This window comes from Doryrhamphus excisus, linkage group LG1 (genome assembly GCF_037039965.1).
Source record: "Doryrhamphus excisus strain RoL-2023G ecotype Guam linkage group LG1, RoL_Dexc_Guam_v1.1, whole genome shotgun sequence".
Taxonomy (NCBI): Eukaryota; Metazoa; Chordata; class Actinopteri; order Syngnathiformes; family Syngnathidae; genus Doryrhamphus; species Doryrhamphus excisus.
Window position 1 is genome coordinate 18,861,647 of NC_136357.1, and position 25,772 is coordinate 18,887,418.

At 43.5% G+C, this 25,772-nt stretch overlaps 1 protein-coding gene across 1 annotated transcript; it reads right to left on the reverse strand.

Annotated features, from left to right (window-relative positions):
* Positions 1–383: 383 nt before the first annotated feature.
* Positions 384–23,681, reverse strand: nuak1b (NUAK family, SNF1-like kinase, 1b). The gene is made up of 7 exons (XM_058076072.2): positions 22,744–23,681; positions 16,054–16,174; positions 10,238–10,389; positions 7,529–7,594; positions 7,329–7,448; positions 5,544–5,676; positions 384–5,378 (listed from the first exon to the last, which is right to left on the reverse strand). Exons 1-7 carry the CDS (start codon positions 22,987–22,989, stop codon positions 4,279–4,281), a joined length of 1,938 nt encoding a protein of 645 aa, XP_057932055.2. The 5' UTR covers positions 22,990–23,681; the 3' UTR covers positions 384–4,278.
* Positions 23,682–25,772: the final 2,091 nt, after the last annotated feature.

A 25,772-nucleotide genomic window follows, 5' to 3' on the forward strand; every position in this document is an offset into this window, starting at 1 on the left:
ACAATGTGTCAGCTCTCACAGGCAACCTCCTTCTCCTTCTTCTTCTTCTTCTTCTACGAAGTTTGTTTTTTCTGCAAGTCAACGGGCAGCTCCACTTACAATATCCACCCTAAAGCAGTGCAGTGGAACATCCCACCACCCACCCTTTTACAGATGACTTGGGGGAGTGTGGGGGGGGGGGGGGGGGTTATGGAGCAGTTCAGAGGGTCTTTGCAGATGGACTTTATTGAAAAAGGTCAAAAAGTGAAGCAGACGTTTTTCACAAGACATGAAGGCAAAAAAAAAGAAAGTAAGTGCTCCTTTGAAACTCATATCATATCAGTGTCAGGAGTGCAGCTGCTCCAGTTGCCAAAGATTTTTTTTGTTCTTTTCCCTAAGAGGAATGTTTACACTGACTTTAGCACATGACGGACAAGTTCTTACTGTAAGGTTTACACAACGTTATGTACTTTCCTTATGGGTGATTCATGACTTATATCACACTGGATCAAAGCTTGTGCTGGAAAAAAAGGCTGCAACAATCATTTGACTTCATTCAACGTTAAAGGAAGAACGCACACAGAATGACGACGTAATGTTCCAGATCCATTGATTTATTTCTTGTCGCAGCACACAATTATGCTGATTGGCCGATGAGTTAAGACATTTGACAGCTGTTCAATTGGTAGCTTCACAATGAGATGATGCTGACTGAGCAAATCTTTCAAAGCAAATGGCTTGATCACCAATAAATACAAGTATAAAAAAAACACATTATCAAAAAAAGTACATAAAAGATACCAAAGGCACACCACTTTTTAATCCACCTCGGCAGTCCAGGATTCACAAAAAAAAGCATGGCAGCAAGAGTAATGAGGAAGGAAATGAATATTTAAATAATATAATAATTCTATTATTGTCATAACAATAGCGAGCCAAGCTTTCCTATGATTCCACTTCCTGCTGACTAAAAGTTCATTCCAGTTTTTTGAGTACTTTCCAGCATTTTGGACACGTGTGCTTTGGCAAATACATATTTTGTTGTTTGGTTTAAAAACAGACACCAAAACACTTCGAGCAAGGAAGTCATGACGCCAAGCCCCCCCCCCCCCCCCCCATCAAAGTTGCTTATATTTTGTAAAAATCAAAAACAGAAGCGTAATAAAAGAAAAATACTAACATAGTATAATTAAATCACTGTAAATCCAGTTGACAATAAAAAATGCAATAGGAAAAAAAAGGCAATACAATACTCAGAGCTTTTCTTCCTTCACACCCTCACTCTTATCCAACATGGGAATGATTTTCCTGACATTTTTAGGATGATATCAATCACCCGTCTCCCATTTTGTTTTCTTGTGTTTTTGTCTTCCCCGTCAAGCCAAGCCAAGCCAAGCCAAGCCGCATCAACAGCAGGCGTAAAGAAGAACAAAAAGCGCATGGCTCACATGAATGACGTCAAAACTTCATCCACATCTTTGGTTCGCAAACAAAAACCTTCCACTTTCCTTTTCCACATTCTACAACCTACCTACAAGACCTTCCAATCACTTAAAAACCTTCCAGGACAGCACTAGTCAACTAAGTTTGGATAATGCTAGTCAGAGATCATCTATGTGACAGGAGTGCCCTGCTGGTTTTAAGGGCCTATTGCAAAAAAGCTTGTCAAAGATCCTCCTTGTGACACGAGGACACTCCTGCCTTTAGGAATCAAATGCAAAAATAGTCAAAGATCCTTGAAATGACAGGAGCGCTCTGCTGTTTTAAAGAACTTACTGCAAATAAACTAGCCAAATATCTACTATGGGACACGTCTATGCTGTGTTGAGGAAATAGTCCAAAATATGAAAGGATTACTTTGCTGTTATTAGGGACCAATTGCCAAAAAATCCTGTCAAAGATCCTCTATGTGACAAAACCCACAACAGGATGCTCTGCTCTCTTTAAGGACCTACTCCAAGGAAGCTAGTTAGATATCTGCAACGTCACAGGAGGATAATGCAAAACAATGCAAAAAAATGCTAGCCAAAGATCCTCTATGTGACACAGGGACTTTGCTGCTTTTAGGAATCACATGCAAAAATATTGAAAGATCCTCTATAAGACAGGAGGGCTCTGCTGTTTTTAGGAATCTACAGCAAAAACTAGTCAAAGATCCTCTAATAATGGGGCAAGCTCCTGCTTTTAAGGGCCTAATGCAAAAATTAGTCAAAGATCTTTATGTGTTGTTTTTAGACATTTACAGCAAAAACACGACTCAAAGATCCTGTCAATGACAGGAGCACTCTACTGTATTTAGGGATGTATTGGCCTGCGGGCCGCCTGTTGAACAGCACTGCTCCCGAACATAAAAACATCCAAACTTCCTCGTCACTTCCAGCTTGAAATCCCGTCCCGCCTCCTCTCTCTCTCTCTCTCTCTCTCTCTCTCTCTCTATTCTTCCCAAATCAACTTCCTGTCAAACACAAACAATACTCGACACGGTGGCCCAGTGTACACGGCGAGCCATGTCCAAAATGTGCTTCTTGGCTCTCTTCATGGCAAACGGAACAAAGCGACATAAACAGCAGCTCCAAACCAGCAGGGGGCAGCTGCTTTGTGCTGAACCACACTTGGCTTGGCGGGAAACGACATCCATCTTTTTTGGTTTACCAATCCTAAACACAAAGGCACTTCCCACAGATATACGTATGTCCTACGCATCCTCATGTATCGTATCGATAGATAGCGTCGAGGTCCGATACCACAATTCATGGTCACATGGTCTTATCGTGACATCGGTATGGCAGATATCGTAATGTATCATGCGGTTTTCTATTGCAATATCCGTACTGTGGGAAAATGTGATGGACAATATTCCTGCATTGTGATATTGGTGTGTTTCGGTATCGCAATGTGTTTTCCTTCCAAAATGTATATCGCACAGCTACTGTATCGCCATATTGAAACTTTACGTGTTATATTGATATCATGATGTATAATGCATGAATTTGTTGTGTCACGATATCGGTATTGTTGGAAAAATACCCTTTTTCAGTTATATACAGGAAAATATGTTGACCTAAGGTTGGAAAATACCCTTTCTTCCAATATTGGTATCGTTCCATTAGTTACAATATTGTGACGTGTCATTCACTTTCCTAGTTCCATCAATATTGTGATGTATCATGCATGGATTTTTTCCCTCACATGACAGAATCATTGTATCAGTTATGTTGGAAAATACTATCCTTTTTCTGATATCGTCATATGTTTTCTTGTGATATATACATCACATATTCACTGTGAAAAATACCCTTTCTTGTGTGATACCGTGCGATGGTTTTGAATTGGGTATTATTGTATCACGGTTGCATTAGATTAGGCTTGAGGATTAACGATATTGTGACATGTGATTTTCTTCAGCGATATCGCAAAATTGATGTATTGTGATATCAACATTTTCGGAAGCGTGTCCTTTAATTGTGTAGCAGGGTATCGCACATGGTTTTCTCAAGATTTACTGTGTTGTGATACAGGTAGAGTATCATAGATAGTATAATGCATGTATGATATGCAATCATTGTATCATTATATCAGTATTGTTGGAAAAATCGCAATAGTATCATATCATAAGTAATTCTGCAATTCCTACTCCGAGTATGAACTTTTGCGAGAATATAATTGCCAACATGTTTCCATGCATACTTACATATACTGTACATGCTGACTGTGTATCTTTAATAATAATAATCGTTAATATTATTATACGTATATGTCGGTTCCACCCAAAGAGTTGGGACTCCAGTAACACCCAACATCAAGTTTTGCACACAAAATTGGAAAAAGTGACACAAATACTAATAAATAATTATCAACGTTTTGAATATGACCCTGGTTTGTTTCTTTCTGACCAACATAATAAGATGACAAAATATGTGCTCTGTGTTTTTTCATCAAAGGTGCTTTTGTAAACTGTGAATGGCTGGCGTTCTCCGCTTTTGCTTGGATATGTAAACATGTGGGAACGCTGGGAAGTGGCAAAGTGGAACACACACACACACACACACACACTTGGGTGGCGTGGTTGTGTGGCTGCCAGCTCTCCTCTCCATCCTGTTCACTAAAAGCCCTGCCGGAATTTCACTGGCCTGAGACGTGCACCTGTGTGTGTGTGTGTTTGTGTGTGTGTGTGCGTGCGTGTGTGTGGGTAAACCTCTCGTTTCCGTTAAGATGTCAGCCCAACACGTATTGTATTCCCAGCAACACACTGGTCGTTAATGCCTCCTAAACACACACACACGCTTTCCCTGTTGTGTGCTAGTTCAGGTTGCTGCTGATGTCCAGGGCTTGCTGGTACACCTGAGTCATGTCCTCCAGGTCCCCCAGCAAGGAGAAGCTGCCATTGTCCGTCGGGGAGCCTTTTGTTTTGGGGGTACGTCCAAACTTGGGTGCCTGGAGCGCAGGGGGCGTGGCCTGGAAGCTTTTGAAGTTGGCCAAGTGCAGCAGGTTCTCGGCCGACACGCAGGCCCGGATGTTGGGGCGGAGGTGCGGCCTGGAGGAATGCCACTCGGCGCCATCGCTGCCGGGTGACAGCATTGAGCTGTCCTCCCCGACCATGCTGGAGGGGCGGCTCTGACTGCGTGACAGGCCAGAGTCAGCCGGGTTGGGGGGCTCCACGACGGCTCCGGCGGTGGTCACGGCTGCGGCAGACGAGGGTCCGCCGTAGGTGGAGTACTTGCCGTTGCGCTTCAGGATGCCCTTTCTTCCCATGGCTCTCCTGGGCGGCGAGGTGGCGAACAGCGTCATGGTGGCTCCGCCCAGCAGCTCAGAAGACTCGCTCCGCTCGGGGGAGGAGTAGTAGCCTGATTCTCGCTGTTGGTTGTTCTTCAAGATGCCTTTTTTGGGCAGGGTGGGCACCATCTTTGCAGGCGAGCTTCCTCCGAAAATGGGCTCCTCTTTGTGTTGATCTGGACGGAAGGCGTCTCCTCCACCTTCAGCTTGCTCAGCTGCCGCCGTCTGGCCCAGCTGGCCCTCCTCTAGCCGAGCAGACTGCTGCTCCTCGGCCACTCTGGTCTTCAGGATGCCTTTAGGTCTTTTCAGACCTGGTTTGTCCTCGCCCCCGCCATGCACCTGACCTCCTTCCTCCATGTTTTCCTTCTTGGACTTCTTTGGTCTCTGGCGCAGCAATAGCTGGGGCACGGCAGCGAGTCTGACGGCAGGACCGCGTGGCTCAGTGCGGTTCTGCCAGTCGATGAAGCGGGCCAGCATGGGCGAGCTGCCGTGGTCGCGCTGGGCATCGCAGTCGCACACGCTGTTCTTCCAGCCCCAGTTTACCCACCAGTGGTTGGCGATATCCTCCACGGTGGCGCGGCGCTCGGGGTTCACCATTAGCATCCAGCGAATCAGTCCCCTCGCATCTAGCCAGGAAAACCACACATTTATAAAAGTACTATGATACTACGATAGCAGTCCGTAGACAGTATAAGACCTGCTGAGGGTACTACAATTAGTGCATCAATTAATGCATCAATGTTGAGTAGAGCTGTGGATACTTTATGCGAATCGGGGGCATTTTGCAGTACCTGAGGACTGTGTGGGTTCCTTGTAGTCGCCGTTGCTAATCTGCCGAATGAGGTTCTTGTGGTCGTCGCCGTCAAACGGCATGGTTCCATACACCAGCGTGTACAGCAGCACCCCCAGAGCCCAGCTATCCACCTGGGGAAACAAGACCAAGATCTCATTTTTGTCTGTACAGTAGAGCTGAGCTTTTTAAGGGGGTCACTAATTGAGACGCCCAAAAGCTTTGGGCAGTGACCCAAACGGTACTATTTTTGGTTGTGAGAGTAAGGGCGATTGACTTTATATAAAGAATTCTCAGGCCACTAAATTGATGACAATCGGACTGTTCACGTTCTCTGAGAAGACGTTTTGCATCTTCGGTTCATGCTCAACAACTAGGTAGGACAGCTCTACCTCGGTCCGAAATATGCAGGGATCCGCTGCACATAACAAAGAGGAGGCTTTGGAATGTCATGTTATGCAATGGGGACTTAGCGGTCCACATGTGATTAATGACTCATGGCGTTAAAATAAATGTTGTGGAAAGAACTCAGCTCTGCCTAGCGTCACAACGGACGCTTGAGCCATTCCTATGAGATTACGTTGACATTAATAAGCACTCAAATCACTTTTCCAAGAGCACTTGGTCGGATGGAAGAGGCCCGCAACTCTGCGTCTCCTCATCGTCACGTCTTTCTCAGCAGCTAATGACAAAGCGCTCCGGTGGGAAATGGCTCCTTTCCATCCAGATAGATCCTTTCCCTCTGCCTCTGGTGCTCCATCAGGCAGCGGGAAGGAGTTTTTGACCACCAAGCTGATGCAATGTGGCTTTCTAAGTAAGCAGTTACATAAGAGTCTGTGTCCGGGGGCATGACGGGGTGCAGCCACACGGGGTAATGATGCCAGCAGAGATGGCCGACATGTGATTTCCTGGCTCCCGGCGACTGAACATGTGTGCCGTATATTATAATAGCATATATCCCAAATGTGTGACAGAGGAGCTAAATGGATGGGAGTGTTGCATCTGGTTAGCGTTGGTGGTGGCGGTGGGGGTTTCAGGATGAGGTGGTTCTGGCTCTGAGGCTCTGACTCAAAGAGGAACTCAGATAAGACCAGTTAAGAAACTTGTGTACTTCCTTCCAAAGTTCTGGATGTACACCAAGAATGTGCCTTTGGTGGGGACGCTCCAGGATCAAACTGTATTGTCCCGTTTTATTTTCTCTTCCTGTAATTTGTGTCCTAAAACCAACTCTTGATGTGTAATTTGTGATTACAGTCCAACTGCACTCTCTTGGAAATGATAGTGAATTACACAAAGTGGCTTAAAAAGGAAAACACAGCAGCTTGCATGTGGCATCCCATCATAATACAACACTGCACTCCGGCCTTGTTGCATTATCTGTAGTTCTATGGTTTATTTCTATTGTGCAAGGTCCTGGAAATGTGTTGCAATCTATTCTCGGGTTGAAAAATGAGCACTGCCCGACCTCGCGTGAGTGTGCTCTTAGCAAAAGCAGCTCAAGAGACATTTTCTACATGTGATTGCAATCCAATTAGACAAAAGAGAAGGTGAGCAGCATCCACCCCCCATTCTCTCACATCAAAGCAAAGAGAGGGATGGGTTTGCATCAGAGACCTGGTTTGGACTAATCCCATCAAAGAAGTGCAAATAAAGCTCAGACGACGCTTTGTGCACAGACTGTGTGATGATGACGTGACAAAAAGTTCAACAATGGCGTGAACCACTCAGACCAAAACAATGATGATGACTTTATCTGCAAACAAACGTTGCGTCATCGGATGCTCACCTCTGGCCCGCGGTACGGCCTCCCGTTGACAATCTCTGGTGAAGCATACAGCGGGCTGCCGCAGAAGGTTTGCAGAAGCTTGTCTTTGTGGTAAAGGTTGGACAGGCCAAAGTCAGCAATCTGGGAGAGATTGTGGACATTCATTCATCACAAATTCATTAGTTCATGTACTTTTTTCCCTTTTTGTCCTAGTCCATTACCTTAATATTACAGTTTTCATCCAGTAGCACATTTTCCAGTTTCAGATCCCTGTGGACCACGCCATTCTGAAAGCACATACACACATGAATTATCAACACATGACCATCCTACTTCCCACGTGTGTGTTATGATTGGGAATGGCTGCTTTCTATGATCTGGAGCAGCCAGGGGACATCTCATGTCTTACTGGCTCGCGTCACGTTGTAGAAACTAAGGTTAGTGGTTAGTGGATCTGAGATGGTCCGTAAAGGGTCACCCCAGCCCAGTTTGTTGTTTTTAGACTCTTCCATTGTTTGGTGTCTGCTGTGGCTTCCCTTCTCACTCCGTTCTCATATCACCTTGTACTTCGGTACGAGGTACATTATTACAAAAAAAACCCTTAAACTGTATTATGGAAAGCAGGAAGTGAACAAATGCAACAGTTACTGATTGTAAAAGTACCAGATGGAGGGGTAGGATTTAATAAACTTTGCTTCTTCCTACTCCTTTTGGACATGTGGAACTGGGAACTGATTATGGGATGCACTCAATTGGAATCTGATGCATGTTCAAATGAAAAAAAACCATTACCATTACCATTACCATTACCATTACCATTACCATTTGTCTCAATTACACTGGCCTCTAATTTCCAACCGACACCATTTGGGGATTTAAGCACAAAGAAAACTTGAGAATGCTTTAAATGAATCTCCCAGGGCTCGGCACATTTGGATTTTGCTGGCTGGCTTGTTGTGGCAGTGAGTCATGCTGCCCCGCCCACTTTGAGATTAGGGTTGACTGATGATTCTTTGTGAGGGACTCTCCTATCTGGGGGCTATGACATCACCTTCATCTCCAGCTGAGGAGAGGTGTGACAACAGGGAAGCCCGTCCAAACAAACCTCAGAGACCCCATGGGAATTATTAAGCCCCCTTGATAGCGTCTTGAAAAGATAGCTTATTTCCACTGTGATAACTGGCTGTGATAATGTATTTGGTGGAACACTGACAATTTGTGCTGTTTAGTGTGGGGTTGGGTGGGCAGTATTTATACCCTGACAATATTTCACCATTCTGGAATATCAGGGCCCCAACAGACGCCTGTTTCAACACAACAGGGTAGAAAACGTCAGTACCAGGGGTTAAACCTCACAATGGCGTATCCTGGCACTGGAGAATACTTCATGCTGCTGATATCGATCCCGATCATCCATGAGTGAAATCAGTCAATACCAATATCGATCATAAACATGCAGTGTATATGTTTAAATATACTACATTGATCAAAGCACCCCCAGAGAATACCATTGTCCGGACGGACTGTGGGATGTTGTGTCGCCATTTTTTGTAATGGTAATGGTAATGGTTTTATTTCATTTGAACATGCATCAGATTCCAATTGAGTGCATCCCATAATCAGTTCCCAGTTCCACATGTCCAAAAGGAGTAGGAAGAAGCAAAGCTTATTAAATCCTACCCCTCCATCTGGTACTTTTACAATCAGTAACTATTACATTTGTTCACTTCCTGCTTTCCATAATAGAGTTTAAGGTTTTTTTTGGGTTTTTTTAATAATGTACCTAGTGCCAAAGTATGAGTTGATATGAGCATCCAATGCCATAATGTGTACCATAGTAAGTGTCAATATAGTGATATATATAGCACATCATGACTGGTTCAAGACTCTTCATCCTTGTATTTAGCAAACATCAACTGCTTGTATTGTTTCTTGAATTGGCTCATCGTTGTGCATTGTTTGATTTCCTTACTCAATCCATTCCATAGTTTGATTCCACATACTGAAATGCTATGACTAGCATAACGTAGTCCTAGCATAGAAGTGTTTCAAATGTACTTCTTCCCTGAGATCATATTTCTTCTCTCCTGTAGAGAAGTTTTGGATGACATTTTTAGCTAATTGCTTATTTTTAGCCTTATGCATTATTTTAGCTGTTTGAAGATGAACTATATCAGCAAGTTGAAGTATTTGTGATTTTAGAAATAAGGAGTTAGTATGTTCTCTGTAGGCGGCATTATGAATTATCCTTACTGAGCTTTTTTGCAGTACATTATAGTTATATTATAGTTTATAGTTATTAGCCCATATTTCCACACAATAAGTAAGATATGGTAGAACCAGAGAGCAATAAAGAGTGTGGAGTGATTTCTGATTGAGAACAAATTTTGCTTCGTTCAATATTGAAATATTTCTGGCCACCTTATGTTGTATATTTGTAATATGAGGTTTCCAGCTCATATTTTCATCTATTGTGATCCCCAGAAATGTATTTTCGTTCACCCTTTTTTTCAACCTTTTCTGTATCATTGTTCTGTGTGCAAGGCACTGACAGCCTTATCCGGTTCTATGTAAAAGGCACAAGTGGATCAGTTTCATTAATACAATTATTTAGCAGGATGTCTGTGTAAAAGAGGCTGTAATAACGGTTGACAAGGATGTGTTTGGAGCCAAATCCTCTGGAGAGATTTCTTCTTTCCTTGAACACCCACTAGTGTGTCAGATGAGGACATGGGGGGGGGGATCAGAGCCTAAGCCTGAATTAAACTGGCCTGGGTTCTATCTTCACTCAGAAACAGATGACTGTAGCTACGGTGTGCCAAGACCAGAATACAAAAGCGGAGGCGCATGGCGAATGTTACAATAGCCTGAATAGCGCGTCCAGATGCGTTCAAGTACAGCCAATTGAGGAGTGTGTGGGGTTTTCTTACCTTATGGCAATGGTGTACAGCGGAGACTATCTGCCTGAAGAAGTGTCGCGTCTCTCGCTCGCTCAGGCGCCGGCGCTCGCTGATGTAGTCGTACAGCTCGCCCTTGCTGGCGTACTCCATGACGATGACAATCTTGTCCTTGTTTTCAAACACTGCAACATGACAAGACACACACACAAAAATCAACACACACGATCACCTTTCTGCATGAATGGAATCGCAGAATTAGCCATTAAAAGCTGGACTCTATTGTTAAACATGGAATCTCATAGAAATTGACCCAATGTGAAAGAAATGCTGAGAAGGTACGTTTGTGGGGGGAAGCATTTCCCCGGCGGACCGCCCAATCTTGGTGGAAGTTGACAAAAAGCTTCAGAACTCCTCTCTTATGGAGCGTGACTGGAGCTAGCTGGGTTAGATTAGTTAGCAATATCTCATCAACCTCAAACGTGCAATATCAAGGCTGTAAATACAATATACGTATTAAGTTCTATGTGAAGTATTTCTATAATGCCTCATATTAACTCACTAGCAAGATGTCATTGTATATACTCTGGTCATATATTTCATCTCGTTTCATATTATCTGCATACTGTATTTGTATATAACTCTGGGTAAAACTTGATTTTGTTAATACTTGTGTTGTTTATATTGTTTATTTTTTTATATTGTGTATTTTTGTACTGCTTAACTGTACTCTTGCTGCTGTGCAATGCAAATTTCCCCACTGAGGGACGAATAAAGGCATATCTTATCTTATCTTATCTTTAGCAGCGCATGCTAGTGCTAATGCTAGGTGTGTGTGACTCGGGCTGTTTAAACATGTTGTGTTTTAGCGCTTGTTAATGTAAGCGAGTATTTCACGATGCCTGCTGACGTTGTGTAATCTGGGGGTAACTGACGATATCCAGCAAAAGGAGATGGCAACGGCGAGCGTTAGCACTAGCGTTAGCGACAGTGCGGCAAACAAAAAGCTGTGGGATGAAGACGTTCTCTGTGTTTGGGCCTTATGATGGCACTCTATTTATATGTACGAGTGCCTGTGTGCGTCACCGTGTATGTTGTTTGAGAGTTAATAATATTGTGTTATACTGTATATGAAATGTCATATTTGACATTTTTACTGCAGGTATGAATGATCAAGCCACGCTAAAACTCAACACTGAACACCAGTCGTTACTTCCTGTTTGCCCCCCCTTCAGCTCCACTAGCACCGGAAATGGTTGTTATGCCTTATATGTCTTATTAAAACCTTAAATCCAAGGTACGCACCCAACCATGATTAGGGCGTACTGTTACCCCTGACAATACTGGAAATGTGGAGCTGACAATACTACAACTACAATACTACAAACTAATGATATGGGACGACAAGTCAGAACGGACATTGTGGACCAACACCCCTTTGGATGCACAACCATCCACTTCAGAACCCCGCCTCGTGTCTGCTGACTCTTCTGCAACACAGCAGGGAGGGACTGCTAATTCCATCAAGCCCCCTCCACTGGGAGACCGTGGGCCAGCAAAAACAAGAGACTCGCCGGGGGGACTGAAGGGAGTTCTCGGTTCTCGGTCCACGGTTGTGTCAAGAGATGCCCTCGACACATCGCACATCGCACATCAACGTCATGTCACCACATTTGTCAACCCACTCCCACATTCCACTCGGAGCACGCCAAGGCTGCTCGTCTGATAGGATCACAAGAAGGATTGGCCAATAATGCCGAGCGGCGTCAGTAAGTCACATTGTTCATTGACCAATGATATCATTAACAGCCTTCATCTTTCTTAAGGGATTATACAGCATTCATTTTTGGATGCCTGACAGCTGCGATAAATACAAAAATGACATCATGAGAGTTTAATTAACTTATAGCAAGGTTTCCCAAACTGTGTGTGAGGGCCAAACCGGTTGGAATGTGCTATACACATATGGACAGGGGTGTCCAACGTGTGATCCGGGGTACCTTTGTGGCCTACTGCTGTTATTTTAATTGGCCCAAAAAAAAATCCAAAAATCAGCAATAATTTTACCAGAATAAAGTCAAAATATAGGAAGAGAGAAAAGTTGTACTCCAACGAGAACAATGAAATAGTAAAAAGTCACGTAAGTTAAATTGTGTAAAGTTGAAATATTTACATGTAATATTATTATATTAAATGTATTATTATTATTATTGTTTAATATTATAATAATATTTAATATTTAATATTTAAACCAAGGTTTGTGTGTTTTTAGTCGAAAATGCACCACAAAATTTTGTCCTAGTTTGCGTACATTTTCCAGGTAGGGTATAACATGGTGCCTGTCTTGTTGTGTGATTAATACACTCTGTGAGTCCTTGCTAGCATTTTTAGCTTGCTAAAAATATGGCAACCGGAACCGGAAGTCAGCTACTGGTCTATCACTGGCCTATTATGTCATCAGCATTTCACTCTGCTAATTGACTGGGTTAGCATCCATTTCAGTTTGAGTCAGCCGTTCAGGAGCGAATTAATGACGCTAGCCAAAGTTCTACTGTTCATATACTATATGTATTAGTCAATATAATATACTATATGTATTAGTCAATATAATATACTATATGAATATGTTTGTTAAGAACTCCATGGCTTCAAACACCAAAAAGCACATTTAGAGGACTAAAGAGATAACAACATGTTGTTTCACATTCTAGGGCTTGACTTTCCCACAGGGCCTCTGCTTTCTGTGCCCCTGACTGGGGTCCTTTTAAAGATATAATCCTCTGAAAAACACACAGTTGCTGAGTGATGCTAATGCGCTCTGATTGTGACTGTCTGGACGCCTTGGAAGCCACATAGAGAACGTTGGCGAGAGGTGAAGGGAAGACGGGTCGTCTGATTGCCGGACGGAGGCGTATGACATGCACACTGACCTGCAAACAAACTCTCAGCCTGCACTTCCATTTATCTTTGCCCCCCCGGGCCAGTGGGGTTATTACCTGGCTTACATAAGACTAAACCATCACTCAACTTTGGGCTTTCTTTGCAGGTCTGGCTGGTTAGCACGTGTTGTTGACCCAATAGACACAATAGACTGTTTGGGCAAGATATTGGTCCACGGCACATTCTAAAAGTAACAAGTAAAAGTAAAAAACAACAGCAAAAATTGAAAAATCTGCAGTAATTTTTACAAAAATAAAATCAAAATATCATAGCAAAAAAAAGTAAAAAAAGTCATAATTTTAAAACATTGTAATATTATGAGAAAAATATTGTCATTTTAGTAGCGTAAAGTTCAAGTACAAAAATAAAATTTTATTTTTTCATTTGGAATTAGGGCTTGAACTTATTTTAATGATCGATTAATTTGTCGATTATTTTTTGATGAATCGATTAATCCATGTAGCAGCGATTAAGGGGAGAACATTCACGGTTATTTTCTAACTAACTTTTAGGTTAATGTATTATTGTGATCATTGTAGTATTATCAATGTTATTATTGTTATGATACTTTATTGATATGGGCAGATCATTTAGAAATATTTTTTCTTATTAAGCTGTACACTGTGTTTGTGATTCATGTTTTGGGAGACAGGGATAAGCAGAAAAGTTTGAAGAACTACTATCAAACCAAAAAATATATATATTGGAAAAGAAGAAATGTGTGTTTTATTCATGGAGATAAATTAGCATTAATTGCTATATATGTATAATTATGGGGAGATAATCGATAATGGAATCATATTAAAAGCAGACTTAAATATTAAAGATTAATCAATGCATCAAAAAAAGTTCTAGATTAATCGTCAATTAATCAAAAATAATAGTTGAACCCATCCCTATGCTACACAACTTAAAATATAGCATAGCCCCTGCAATAAAAACATTTAACATTTCTGCCGTTTCAATTGAAATCACTCAGCACATTCAGATTAAGAATATTTCATGTTACAATTCAGCACATTTCCAGTTCTTTGCAGCTCTGAGTGTTGGTCTTAAAGGGGGAGGGGTTGCACCAAGGCAGAAGAAAAATCCTCTTTTCAAAGTCCCGCGCAGTCCTGCTGATGGATGCAGAATGTAAACGCAGAAAGGGAGTGGTAAAACTGTCGTACTGTCGTCACCCCCCCCCCCCCCCACACACACACACACACATCTGCTTCCGCTTTGCTTGACACAAGCAGGAGCTGTTGGAAAGGGCGGAGGCCACGACTGTGCTCACCGCTTTCTGAAGGGTCTGCTCAAGCTTTCACGTGCACACTCATGCTTTGCTCATTTATTACAAAGCACTTGAGACTGACGTGCTGGCACCTTCCCAGGGCAAATCCTGCTGCTCCACTGATAACAACCTGCCACCTCTGAGACGCAGCAGTGGTTAGTTCAGGGCCGATCAAACTTTTTTCCACAGTGAAAAATCAAAGGATGCAACGTGGGATGAGAATGGCCCCAAAGCCGCACTTTTGACACCACTGGGTTAGACCGTTTTTCTGGACTCCAGCTGGCACCGAAGGTCCGCCCGCTGTGCCAGGGCAGCTGTTGCTGTGTGTTGACACAGGCGTAAAAATAGTCACCAGCAACAAATCAAATGGAAGTGCTTGGTCGTGACTTCTACTGTCTGCATCTGGGCCAAGTCCACATTAGGAGGGATGATGGAGTGCAAGCAATGGCAATGGAGATCAATGTAGATTTTTACGTCTTTTACACTTCCCATTAATTGTGGGCCGGTTAAAAAAAACCCAAACAGAAACATGAACAAAAAGGTGATGCCAAATTACAAATGTGCATGTTGAGGTCATGGTCTTGTTCACTCTGTGCTTGTCAGTCATACTGTTGCTTTGTCTCTGTTGGGGTGGGGGCAAGCATATACACACAGCAAAAGAGTGAGCTTTGTGAATGCAAGGCCACGTAGTAAAAATTAAGGGGGGGAAAGTAAAATGCCATGAAAATGACCAAGCAAGTACGTATGCAGAATTAATTTGATGGTGGTAGCACCATAAAAGCCAAAAAGTTGGCCATCTCAAACATATCAACACCTCCAGCCTTCATCCTGACAGTCAACACTCACTGGGACGTTTGGTCGCCAGGGAGAATAGAAACGGAACAGTCCTTGCAAAAGAAATGCTGCTCATTGATACAGTTGGAAAAACAGCATTTCAAGAAATGCTGCAAACATTTGACAGACAGTGTCAATCGCCTGTGAGAAAATAAATGGCACAAACATCAACATCCACTTCACTATTTGAATCTTATTTTTGGAGCCGAGAGTGAGAAAGAAATGCATTTTTCCAAAGTACGGGCGTATATGTGGATGAGCCTGACTTGGAGGTTTTGATTTGAGTTCAAGAGCTGCCTTCCTGGCCTTGCCGGATGGTGATGCTGCTCCAGGGAAGGCTTAAGATCTTTCCTCTCTCATCATTACAAGTGGACGGCAGTTAGACAGCATGCAGGCCCATAATGATAGAGGTCAATCCAAGATACACACGCACACACATCGGATGCGTGTGCAACTTTCACAAGTGCAGTCTGCTTCCCAGCTGCTGTTGTCTTCTGAGTGTCAGCAGATGTCTGGCCCGGAGATCAAGACCGGAGAAAACGAGGGATGAGACCACTCAGATGTGGGAGAGGCAATCCCTCAGAACGCCAAGCCTCTTATACGTTCAACACAGCACATGTGCACACACACACACACACACACACACACACACACACATGCAGAGGCCCAGGCTAAAGCCATCCAGATTTTTAAAGACGCAGCAGAAAAAGACGAATAACAACACAGATCTTTTTTTCCTGACTGTCCTACAGCTGGGACCCGGTCCTGGCATGTACATTTGAAGTGATGCTGAGACGCTCACCTTCGTATATAGAGATGATGTGCGGGTGGCGGAGGGACGACATGATCTCGATCTCGCGGCGGATGTGAACCATATCCTGCTCGTCTTTGATCTTCTCCTTCCGGATGGACTTGATGGCCACCTGTGAAGAGAAAATGCATTTCATTCATCCTTTATGGCTCAAGGAAGACCACACGGTCATGTATCCCGTCATACATTTCTGCCATTTGTCAAACTCCTAAATGCACATTTTCTAATTTTTATAATATTATGACAATTTGTTTGTGTTTTCTTTAATATTTCAAGCCACTAAAAAAATGTAGTGGTAATGTTTTCTTGTTACAATACGATTTAATATTGCCTTTTATTTTATTTCAAAATACAATTTAACAAAAACTAAAAAAAAAAGGAAAAATTAAAAAAAAAAGTAATTTCACCCCTCACTTTGATGTGGTTTTTCAAAAAATATTCATATTAACTGATCATTGTGGAATTTTAGTTTGTCCTCCCTGGTATAGTGGGCAAACACTGTAGGTTGATTTTGATGGGTTCTAAGCATTATAAGCATTCAAATTCAAACAAAGATTTGAACTTTTTTGAGAGAGTTTAAACAACAGAAAAATGTGAGAACATGTTATTGTCATAAAAGTGTACAATATGTGTGGTGAGGGGTTGTACAGCCTTAAAACCTGTATAATAAATGTCACAAATACATTCTGAGTCAACCTCCCCCACAAAGACAGTTCTGGAAACCCCCTCCTGTGTAGCTCCCCCCTCTGATCTCACAAAGGCGGGGGCCCAAGACAGACTCATACCTGCTTAAATACAGTCCTCCATGAAAGGCCCCCGCATGCCATCCAGGCCACCCCCCGCCCCCCACACACACACCTTCACACTTTCAAAGAGGCTGAGTAAATTGCACAGTGTGAAGGACGCCTCTCCTTCTCTTGACTCATCTTGCTTTCGTGTCATCAGACGCCACTGATGGGGTTGAAGTTCAGCACTCTGGGTGGGGGGTTTGCGAGTTCAATGACGTGCACGGTGCTTATTCACGTATGAGGCCAACCAACAACATATGATGTACGGTGTGTGTGTGCTGCCACGTATGAGCCCTTTAAAGTCCACTGATAAGATACCATGCGGTCATTTTCTCTCCCATCTCTGTCTCCATCATCACCTTCATACAACACACACAAAAACGTTTGAAATTACACCTACATGAAAGACGAACCAATGACTCATGGGTGTGACTTTGATGTCAAAATATACAGTAGACATAAGTAGTTTCTAAATGTAAATTCTTAGTGACTGTCACCAATCAAAAGTGAACATTACTGCTGACAGCAACGAGAGGGGGCTCTAGGCTTGAGACAGCAACTGGGATGTGGGAAGAGATTGGGAGCTTGGTGAACTTGCTTACCGCTAATTTGCTTGTTGGACTGGCTGGTTTGTTAATTTCGCCTCCCGGGTATGTCCTCCAGCTCAATAACTGTTCATGTGTTTATATATTATATCTTGTGTGTAGACACTAGACCTATCATGATAATCAATAGGTCAATTAACTGCACAATAAATAATAATTAAATGGTCTTGACACTCTTAGTACATTTAACTACTGATGATGCAGCATCAATCTACGATATGAAAGCGGAGGTACGTGGAAACGCTTGTGCTCATAGAGCAACAACATCATCTTCCTCATTAGCGTTAAGCGGTACCCGTAAGGCCGCACAGTTGTCGGCATGTTACTCACGTGGAGGGTTACCAAATGTGGAGCTGATTGACAAGGAGGCAGGAGAGGATGATAAGCGCTATGAAGCGTTTACTCTCAACTGAACAAGTAACAACTACCCAACAACGTTTGAGTTGCTAACATCAACCACATGACCTGGAAACGCTTGCTCATATAGAATAGGGCATTTTTCTTTAATATTTCAACTTGACGCGACTAAAATGACACTTTTTCTCATAAAATTGCTACTTTTTCTCTTAAATTTATTCATGAAAAATTACGTCTGTTTTTTGCCCATTTCTGTTACTTTGGTCTGCATCAAAACATCAAAATGTTTGTCAAATAGCTTCAGTAAAACAATAAATGTACACTAAAAAACAATCCACATCACATTTTCTGAGGAGGTCTTTTGTGATGTCAGCAGGTGACAGGCCATGTTTCCTCCTCACCTGTCAAAGAGACCTTGAAAGGATGCTTTTTTTAGTAGTTCTCTTTCAGGAAGAGAGAAAAAAAGCTTTGGCCTCCTTTTTGAAAGCCTCCTGGATGTCTTTTTAGTGGAGGAATCTGGAAAAGGAGGCTGGAGTGAGTGATGCCAACAGGCGGTCAGGAAGACCTTTTTTTACGCTCCCATGCCGGCCTATACGCATGCCTTAAATGAGAGGCTACTCCAAATAAACCCCATCGAAAATACACAGCGGTGCACGTCCACGGTTAATTGCAGCCTAAACATTGTGCACCGCATCCCGGTCCTTCCTTTGAGGAGTCTGTTCGTTTGTTAGTTTAAACTTTTGTCCTCTGCTATCGAAGGCCTAGCTTGAGGAGCTTTTATTCCAACGCAGGCCAGTAGCCCGTGCCAAGCTAATTACCGTGTGCATCAATAAAAATAACCCCAGGGCCGGAAGAGTTCGCTTCCAGTGCATGCCTTCATTGGATTGAATTGGAAGAAATGATAACAATAAACAAGATGCGGCCCCGTGGGTTTCATCATTAGTAAAAAGCTGTTTGTGTTTCTTCCGTTTTAGCTCGTTACATTTAGCATGGTTTTATCTGGTGAGTCATCCTCCTGGTTTTATTCAATCAGGAATTCACTCATTTAGGAAATACCTGAGTAATAACTTATAAAAGGCAGCATGCAGTGCCAAGCTAAGTGGGTAGTGATCCATCTCCAGCCGCAATAATGACTCTGATGCTAAAAGAGCCAGCGAAAAACGGCCCGGAGAGCAAGCCAGGGATCTGTTGTACCTCCTCGTATTCCTGACCCTGACGTGGATCATTAAACAGCACCGCAGACCGTCCTCACGCCAGCTGGCTGACACAGCTACGCTTGTCCTTAAGTATTACTGTCACCCATTGGCCCCTGCCAGGTGTGTGCTTGTGGGGGGGGGCACTGCCCCGTGTTTGAAGTGAAAGTCGATGTGTCGCTTCACTGGAGCCTGACGTCTTCCCGTATTTGTTCTCGGATCATTAAAACAGAAGGAGGAGTCATCGCAAGGCAGCTCATCCCGGTGCTTTCGCAATACCCCCCCCCCCATCTTCTCTTACATGTTGGGATTGAGTCACGGTCAAATGTTCCAAGCCAAGGAATGTTTGCGTTGTTTCCCTTTTCCTGTACCTCTCCAATGTTATGAGGTGATGTAATGTGGTGCTTGTATCAACTAATAATATACTGAATATATCATATAGAGGATAATGGAGGGGCTCTCCTTGCAAGGGTTCCCCATGCACACCGGAAACTTGCCTTTCTTCTTGAATCACGTCCAAAATGACAAAAAATGAAACCAGAAAACCAGAGGCAATTTTTCCCATTGGAAATAATATACATCTAATTAGTTCTACTCAATTAAATGTACTCACAGACCAGCAAGACCTACAACATGATCTTGGTGCAGATGGTGTCGCTGTGCACCATTCAACTATTAGTATACTTTGCACAAGGGGGTGCTGTATGCAAAAGTCATGTGGAAGAAGCCTTTTCTGAGTACATGTCACAAACAGAGTCGTTATTTGGACATAACGCAGGGCGGTATGCATGGTAGATGAATGAATGCATGGTAGATGTAGAACACAGCATTCCAAGACAAACACTTGCTACCCACAGGAACATTTGGTGGTGGTTCCATCATGCTGTGGGGCAAAGCCTGCTTTAGCAAACGTACTGTTTACACGAGAGGAGGCTCATGTGGTGCCTTCATTTGTCCCTTGCCGTCACAGCAACTCTCACAAACGTCAAGTCATCTTGACAGCAGACTTGCCACGCGTGCCCGTCTCGCCATGCCATAAAAACATGAAACGCAATCCAAAGGCCTGCGTAAAAACATGTGGGCGTACGATCCCTTTGTGAGTAATTAAACATCAGAGATCCTTTACTCGCAACATGCGGCCCGCGGAAGGATTAAAGCAGACAAATCGATGACGGTTCTGCTTTCGCCACATGCCTCATCCATCTTGGAGTATAGCACATGTGCTTTTCACTTTCTGTCTCTCGGGCAGGGGTGTCCAAAGTGTGACCCACAGCTCGTTTCTTAATGGCCCTTGGCACGTTCTTAAAATAGAACAAAAACAGAAAAATAGGCAAAATCTAATTATAGTAATTCTAGAATAATAAAGCAATTAACAACAACATCATCTGTAGCATGAAGATTAAATAGACAACATTTTTAAAAAGTTGGAGTATTATGAGAAACAAACAACCTGGAGATAGCACTCCACCCTTTTCCGACTGAGAACCATGACCTCTGATTTGGAGGTGCTGAACCTCATCCCAGAAGCTTGGCACTCGGAAGCAAACCGTCCCAGGATACGCTGAAAGTCACAGCCTCATGCGACCCCAAGGGATGCAACGTGATGACAAAGGAAGTGCGAAAAACGAACAGAAATAACAAAGTATTCAACAAACAACTTTAAGAGCTTAAAGAGCCTCACAATGCTGCTTTCTAGTGACTAATAGACTGAATCCCTTTAAAGCCAAACATGAGCTCACCCCGTATCTGCATCAGATACGCAGATACAGGTGTTGCGCAATTGCACAAGCAAAACATGTCAAGCTGCGTCAACAACAAGACAAACTTGAAACATGTCACCAGGGGCCACAGACGGCAGCCAGAGTCGGGTTTGTGTGTGCGCGTGTGTCGGGGGGTTTGGGGGGGTTACACTAGTGACCTATATTTAGTTCCCTCGTGCTATTCTCGTCGCATGGAAAGTTCTTCACGTCCTGCCAGGTTGGTTGGGGCCACGGAAGGGGGGGTGTCTGATCATTGCCACAACACAGAGGGGTGGGAAGGGCACACTCATAGATCTCAAACGTGATGACGCCGTTGTCAACAACAGTGCTGCGTGTGTTCACGTAAACATACACACATTTAAACCCATACACACATGAGCCACTTCATTAGGTACACCTGCGCGATTACATCCAACACTAATTAACAAATCATTGGTTGATATTATGGCAATAAAGTCATAACATTACAACATAACATTATTAGAGCCATGTCGGCATTAAATAGGCACCTTTGCACACATACTGTATTACCCAATATAGTAGGCATAATGAGAAATATACAGTGGTGTGATTTCTATTTTTGGAAGCATGTTTGTCACACTGAAATATTTCAGATCATCAAACAAATTAAAATATTAGTTAATGACAACACAGCTGAACATAAAATGCAGTTTTAAATGAAACTGTTTGTTATTACGAGTGGACAAAAAAGTCCAAACTGCCATTTCCCTGGTTGGTCACCCTTAGCAGCAACAACTGCCATCAAGTGTTGGTAATAACTTGCAATGAGTCTCTTACGCTGCGAAAGAATTCTGGCCCACTCATCTTTGCACAATTGTTTTGGAAGGTTTTCCAGCATGAAGCGCTTTTTAAGCCTGTCGATAGGATCCAGGTCAGGACTTTGACTAGGCCACTCCAAAGTCTTCATTTGGTTTTTCTTCAGCCATTCAGAGGTGGACCTGCTGGTGTGTTTTGGATCATTGTCCTGGTTCCATTTATCATAGCAAGTCTTCCAGGTCCTGAAGCAGCAAAAACAGCCCCAGACCATCACACTACCACCACCATATTTTACTCTTTGTATGTTAGATGTTCTTTTTCTGAAATGCGTTACTTTTACACCAGTACGCCAGACTACAGAGTATTTCCCCAAAGGTCTTGGGGTTCACCAAGACGTTTTCCGGCAAATTTGAGACGAGCCTTTGTTTTCTGATCCATGTTTTCGCCATTTGTGGATAATGACTCTCACTGTGGTTTGCTGGAGTCCAAAAGCTTTAGATATGCTTTTATAACCTTTTTCTAGACTGATCAATCTCAATTAATCTCAGTTAAGTTATGCTTTAACAGGAGAGGGGGGGGGCAATGCTTTTTCACACAGGAAAACCATGTTTGGATTTTTTCCTCCCTTAATAAATAATAAATATGTTCATTTAAAAACTGTATTTTGTGTTCATTTGTGTTGCCATTGACTAATATTTGTTTGATGATATGAAATATTTAAGTGTGACAAACTACAAAAGCAGGAAAAATGCAAAAACGTTTTTACACCACTGTCTCTTATGGTGTCTACTCTACTATTTTGGGTAATATGTGTGTAAAGGTGCCTAAAGGAGTGTTATTTCACGTTTAGAACAGAACCTCAGCTCAGAATCAATCAAAAGCGAGCATTACAATTATTATTACACTAAAATATTGCCATATGTGTAATATATTATTGTAACGTAGAAGTGTACAGCAGGTCTTGGTCCCTTCCCCATAAATTGTTTGCATTGGGATGTGTCCATGCTGGCCCCCACCCTAGTCTAGCGTGTGCGTGCTGGCCGGAGTCAGAGAGGCAGTAGCATCCGGTCGTGCGGCCCCGCGTCGGTTAAGTCGTTTATGCAGTTGCCCCCACGGGTCCTCCGGAGCAGGCAGGCGGGGGTGGGGTTCCCCGCATTCTAAAGGCATGCATGTGGGGCAAAAGTAATGTGCGTGTTTGTACCTCTCTGCCGGAGTGGCGTTCAATGGCCTTCTTGACTTTGCCGTACGTCCCCCTCCCCAGAGTCTCCAGCAGCTCGTAGCGGTGCTTCAGGTTGTGCTTGTGGTGGTGTTTCTTCACGCCCGGGTTCCGGGTCTCCTCGGGTGAGCTTCCGGTGAGCGAGGGGGAGCGGCGGGGGTCAGCCCCGGCGGGTTTGGGCGCACAGGTTGGACCTCTGGGAGCCTCGGGGCGGCGAGCTAAGTAAGCCATCTCAGCTAACTTGTTTCTAAATAAAAGTCACCCCAGCTAGCAATACGAGAATTCATATACAGTAATACTTATAGGCCTAATAATAGTAATAAATACATAAATTACTAGGAATAACGCGCAAGCTACTTTGTCATATTTGTCAACATGGAAACCTTTCCAGATTGTCTTGCTGATGATTGCATAAAAAGTCTACAAAAAGGACATCATCTGCCTATAATAACCACATACATATCATTGGATACGGTCAATAATGTATAATAATATGAATTGAGCTGATCATTTCAACCTGCAATAATCCATCCATGAAGGAGGCTACTCCTCAATGACCGACTGATGATGTTTGCGTCTAATTTGGGGCTCGCTCGCATCATCTGTGCTCCTAAAACATCTACCAGGCGAGAAGGCTGCGACGAAACCGGCGTTCTGGATGAAGATGACCCTCATGTTTGCCCCCCAGCTGGCTCCTCATTCATCCGGACCGAGCTGCGTGCCGTCGTGCGCCTGCGGACTCCGTGCCGTGCTCGACCCGGGTGGAGGTGCGCGGTGCTCGGACGCAATCGGGAGCGGAGAGGCGGTGGATGCTGCCATGGTGGCTGGGCCGGCTCTCTCCCTTTCGTCTCGTCTCGCGTTTTCTCCTGCGTGTGCTGCTCCTTCTTGCCCTTTCTTTCTCCTTAGCGTAAAGGAAGGAGGAGGCCGGGGAGCAGCGTCCGGGGGGCGTGGTTTAGGAGGTCTTCCTCTTCCTTGTCTTTGTGAGAGCTCTCTCTCCGTCGCTCTCTCTCTCTCTCTCTCTCCCCCCCCCCCCTCTCTCATCCCTGAGAACGCTACAGCTGATGTGCAGGGGCGTAGCTCACGACTCTATGAGCTGGACCACGCCCACCCCAGCCTTAGCTCCTTTTCTTCACCAGCCAAGCAAAACATTGGAGACATACTGTACATATACAGTGCATCCGGAAAGTATTCACAGCGCTTCACTTTTTCTACATTTTGTCATGTTACAGCCTCATTCCAAACTGAATTAAATTAATCTCTTACCTCAAAATTCTACACAAAATACTCCATTATGACAATGTGAAAAAAGGTTTTTTGACATGTTTTGAATTTATTAAAAATAGAAAACAAAAAAATAACATTTACATAAGTATTCACAGCCTTTGCCATGAAGCTCAAAATTGAGCTCAGGTGCATCTTTTTTCCACTGATCATCCTTGAGATCTTTCTACAGCTTAATTGAAGTCCACCTCCAGTAAATTCAGTTGATTGGACATGATTTGGAAATATAATAACTGTCTATATAAGGTCCCACAGTTGACTGTGCATGTCAGAGCACAAACACCAAGCATGAAGTCAAAAGAACTGTCTGTAGACCTGCGAGACAGGATTGTCTTGAGGCACAAATCTGGGGAAGGATACAGAAAAATGTCTGCTGCTTTGAAGGTCCCAATGAGCACAGTGGCCTCCATTATTCGTAAATGGAAGACGTTTGGAACCACCAGGACTCTTCCTAGAGCTGGCCGGCCTTCTAAACTGAGCGATCGGGGAAGAAGGGCCTTAGTCAGGGAGGTGACCAAGGCCCCGATGGTCACTGTCAGAGCTCCAGCGTTCCTCTGTGGAGAGAGGAGAGCCTTCCAGAAGGACAACCATCTCTGCAGCAATCCACCAATCAGGCCTGTATGGTAGAGTGGCCAGACGAAAGCCACTCCTTAGTAAAAGGAACATGGCAGCCCGTCTGGAATTTGCCAAAAAGCACCTGAATGACTCTCAGACCATGAGAAACAAAATTCTCAGGTCTGATGAGACAAAGATTGAACTCTTTGGTGTGAATGCCAGGCGCCATGTTTGGAGGAAACCAGGCACTGCTCATCACCAGGCCAATACCATCCCTACAGTGAAGCATGGTGGTGGCAGCATCATGCTGTGGGGATGTTTTTCAGCAGCAGGAACTGGCAGACTAGTCAGGATAGAAGGAAAAATGAATGCAGCAATATATAGAGATATCCTGGATGAAAACCTGCTCCAGAGCGCTCTTGACCTCAGTAGACTGGTCATGTACCTTGACCATATAGACAGTAGACATTAGCACACAGCCAAGATCTCAAAAGATTGGCTTCAGAACCACTCCGTGAATGTCTTGGAGTGGCCCAGCCAGAGTCCAGACTTGAATCCGATCGAACATCTCTGGAGAGATCTGAAAATGGCTGTGCACAGACGTCTCCCATCCAACCTGATAGAGCTTGAGACTTATTGCAAAGAAGAATGGGCAAAACTGCCCAAAGATAGGTGTGCTAAACTTGTGGGATCATATTCAAAAAGACTTGAGGCTGTAATTGCTGCCAAAGGTGGATCAACAATGTATTAAGCAAAGGCTGTGAATACTTATGTAAATGTGATTTTTTTGTTTTCTATTTTTAATAAATTCAAAACATGTCAAAAAAAAACTTTTTTCACATTGTCATAATGGAGTATTTTGTGTAGAATTTTGTGGTAAGAGATTAATTTAATTCAGTTTGGAATGAGGCTGTAACATGACAAAATGTAGAAAAAGTGAAGCGCTGTGAATACTTTCCGGATGCACTGTATATAACCTCACCGGACGATTCATTAGGCACACCGCCCCTATAGAAAAGCCATTGCACCGATGAGGATCTGGCTAAAGGTGCTGATAAAGGACTTTGTTTCGGTGAGTCACAACAGGAGGCTTATTCATCTGGGAGGAAAACACATTCCTAAAAACAGCACAGCTCTCCCGTCGATGATCTTTGACTAGCTGTTTTTTTAAACATCAG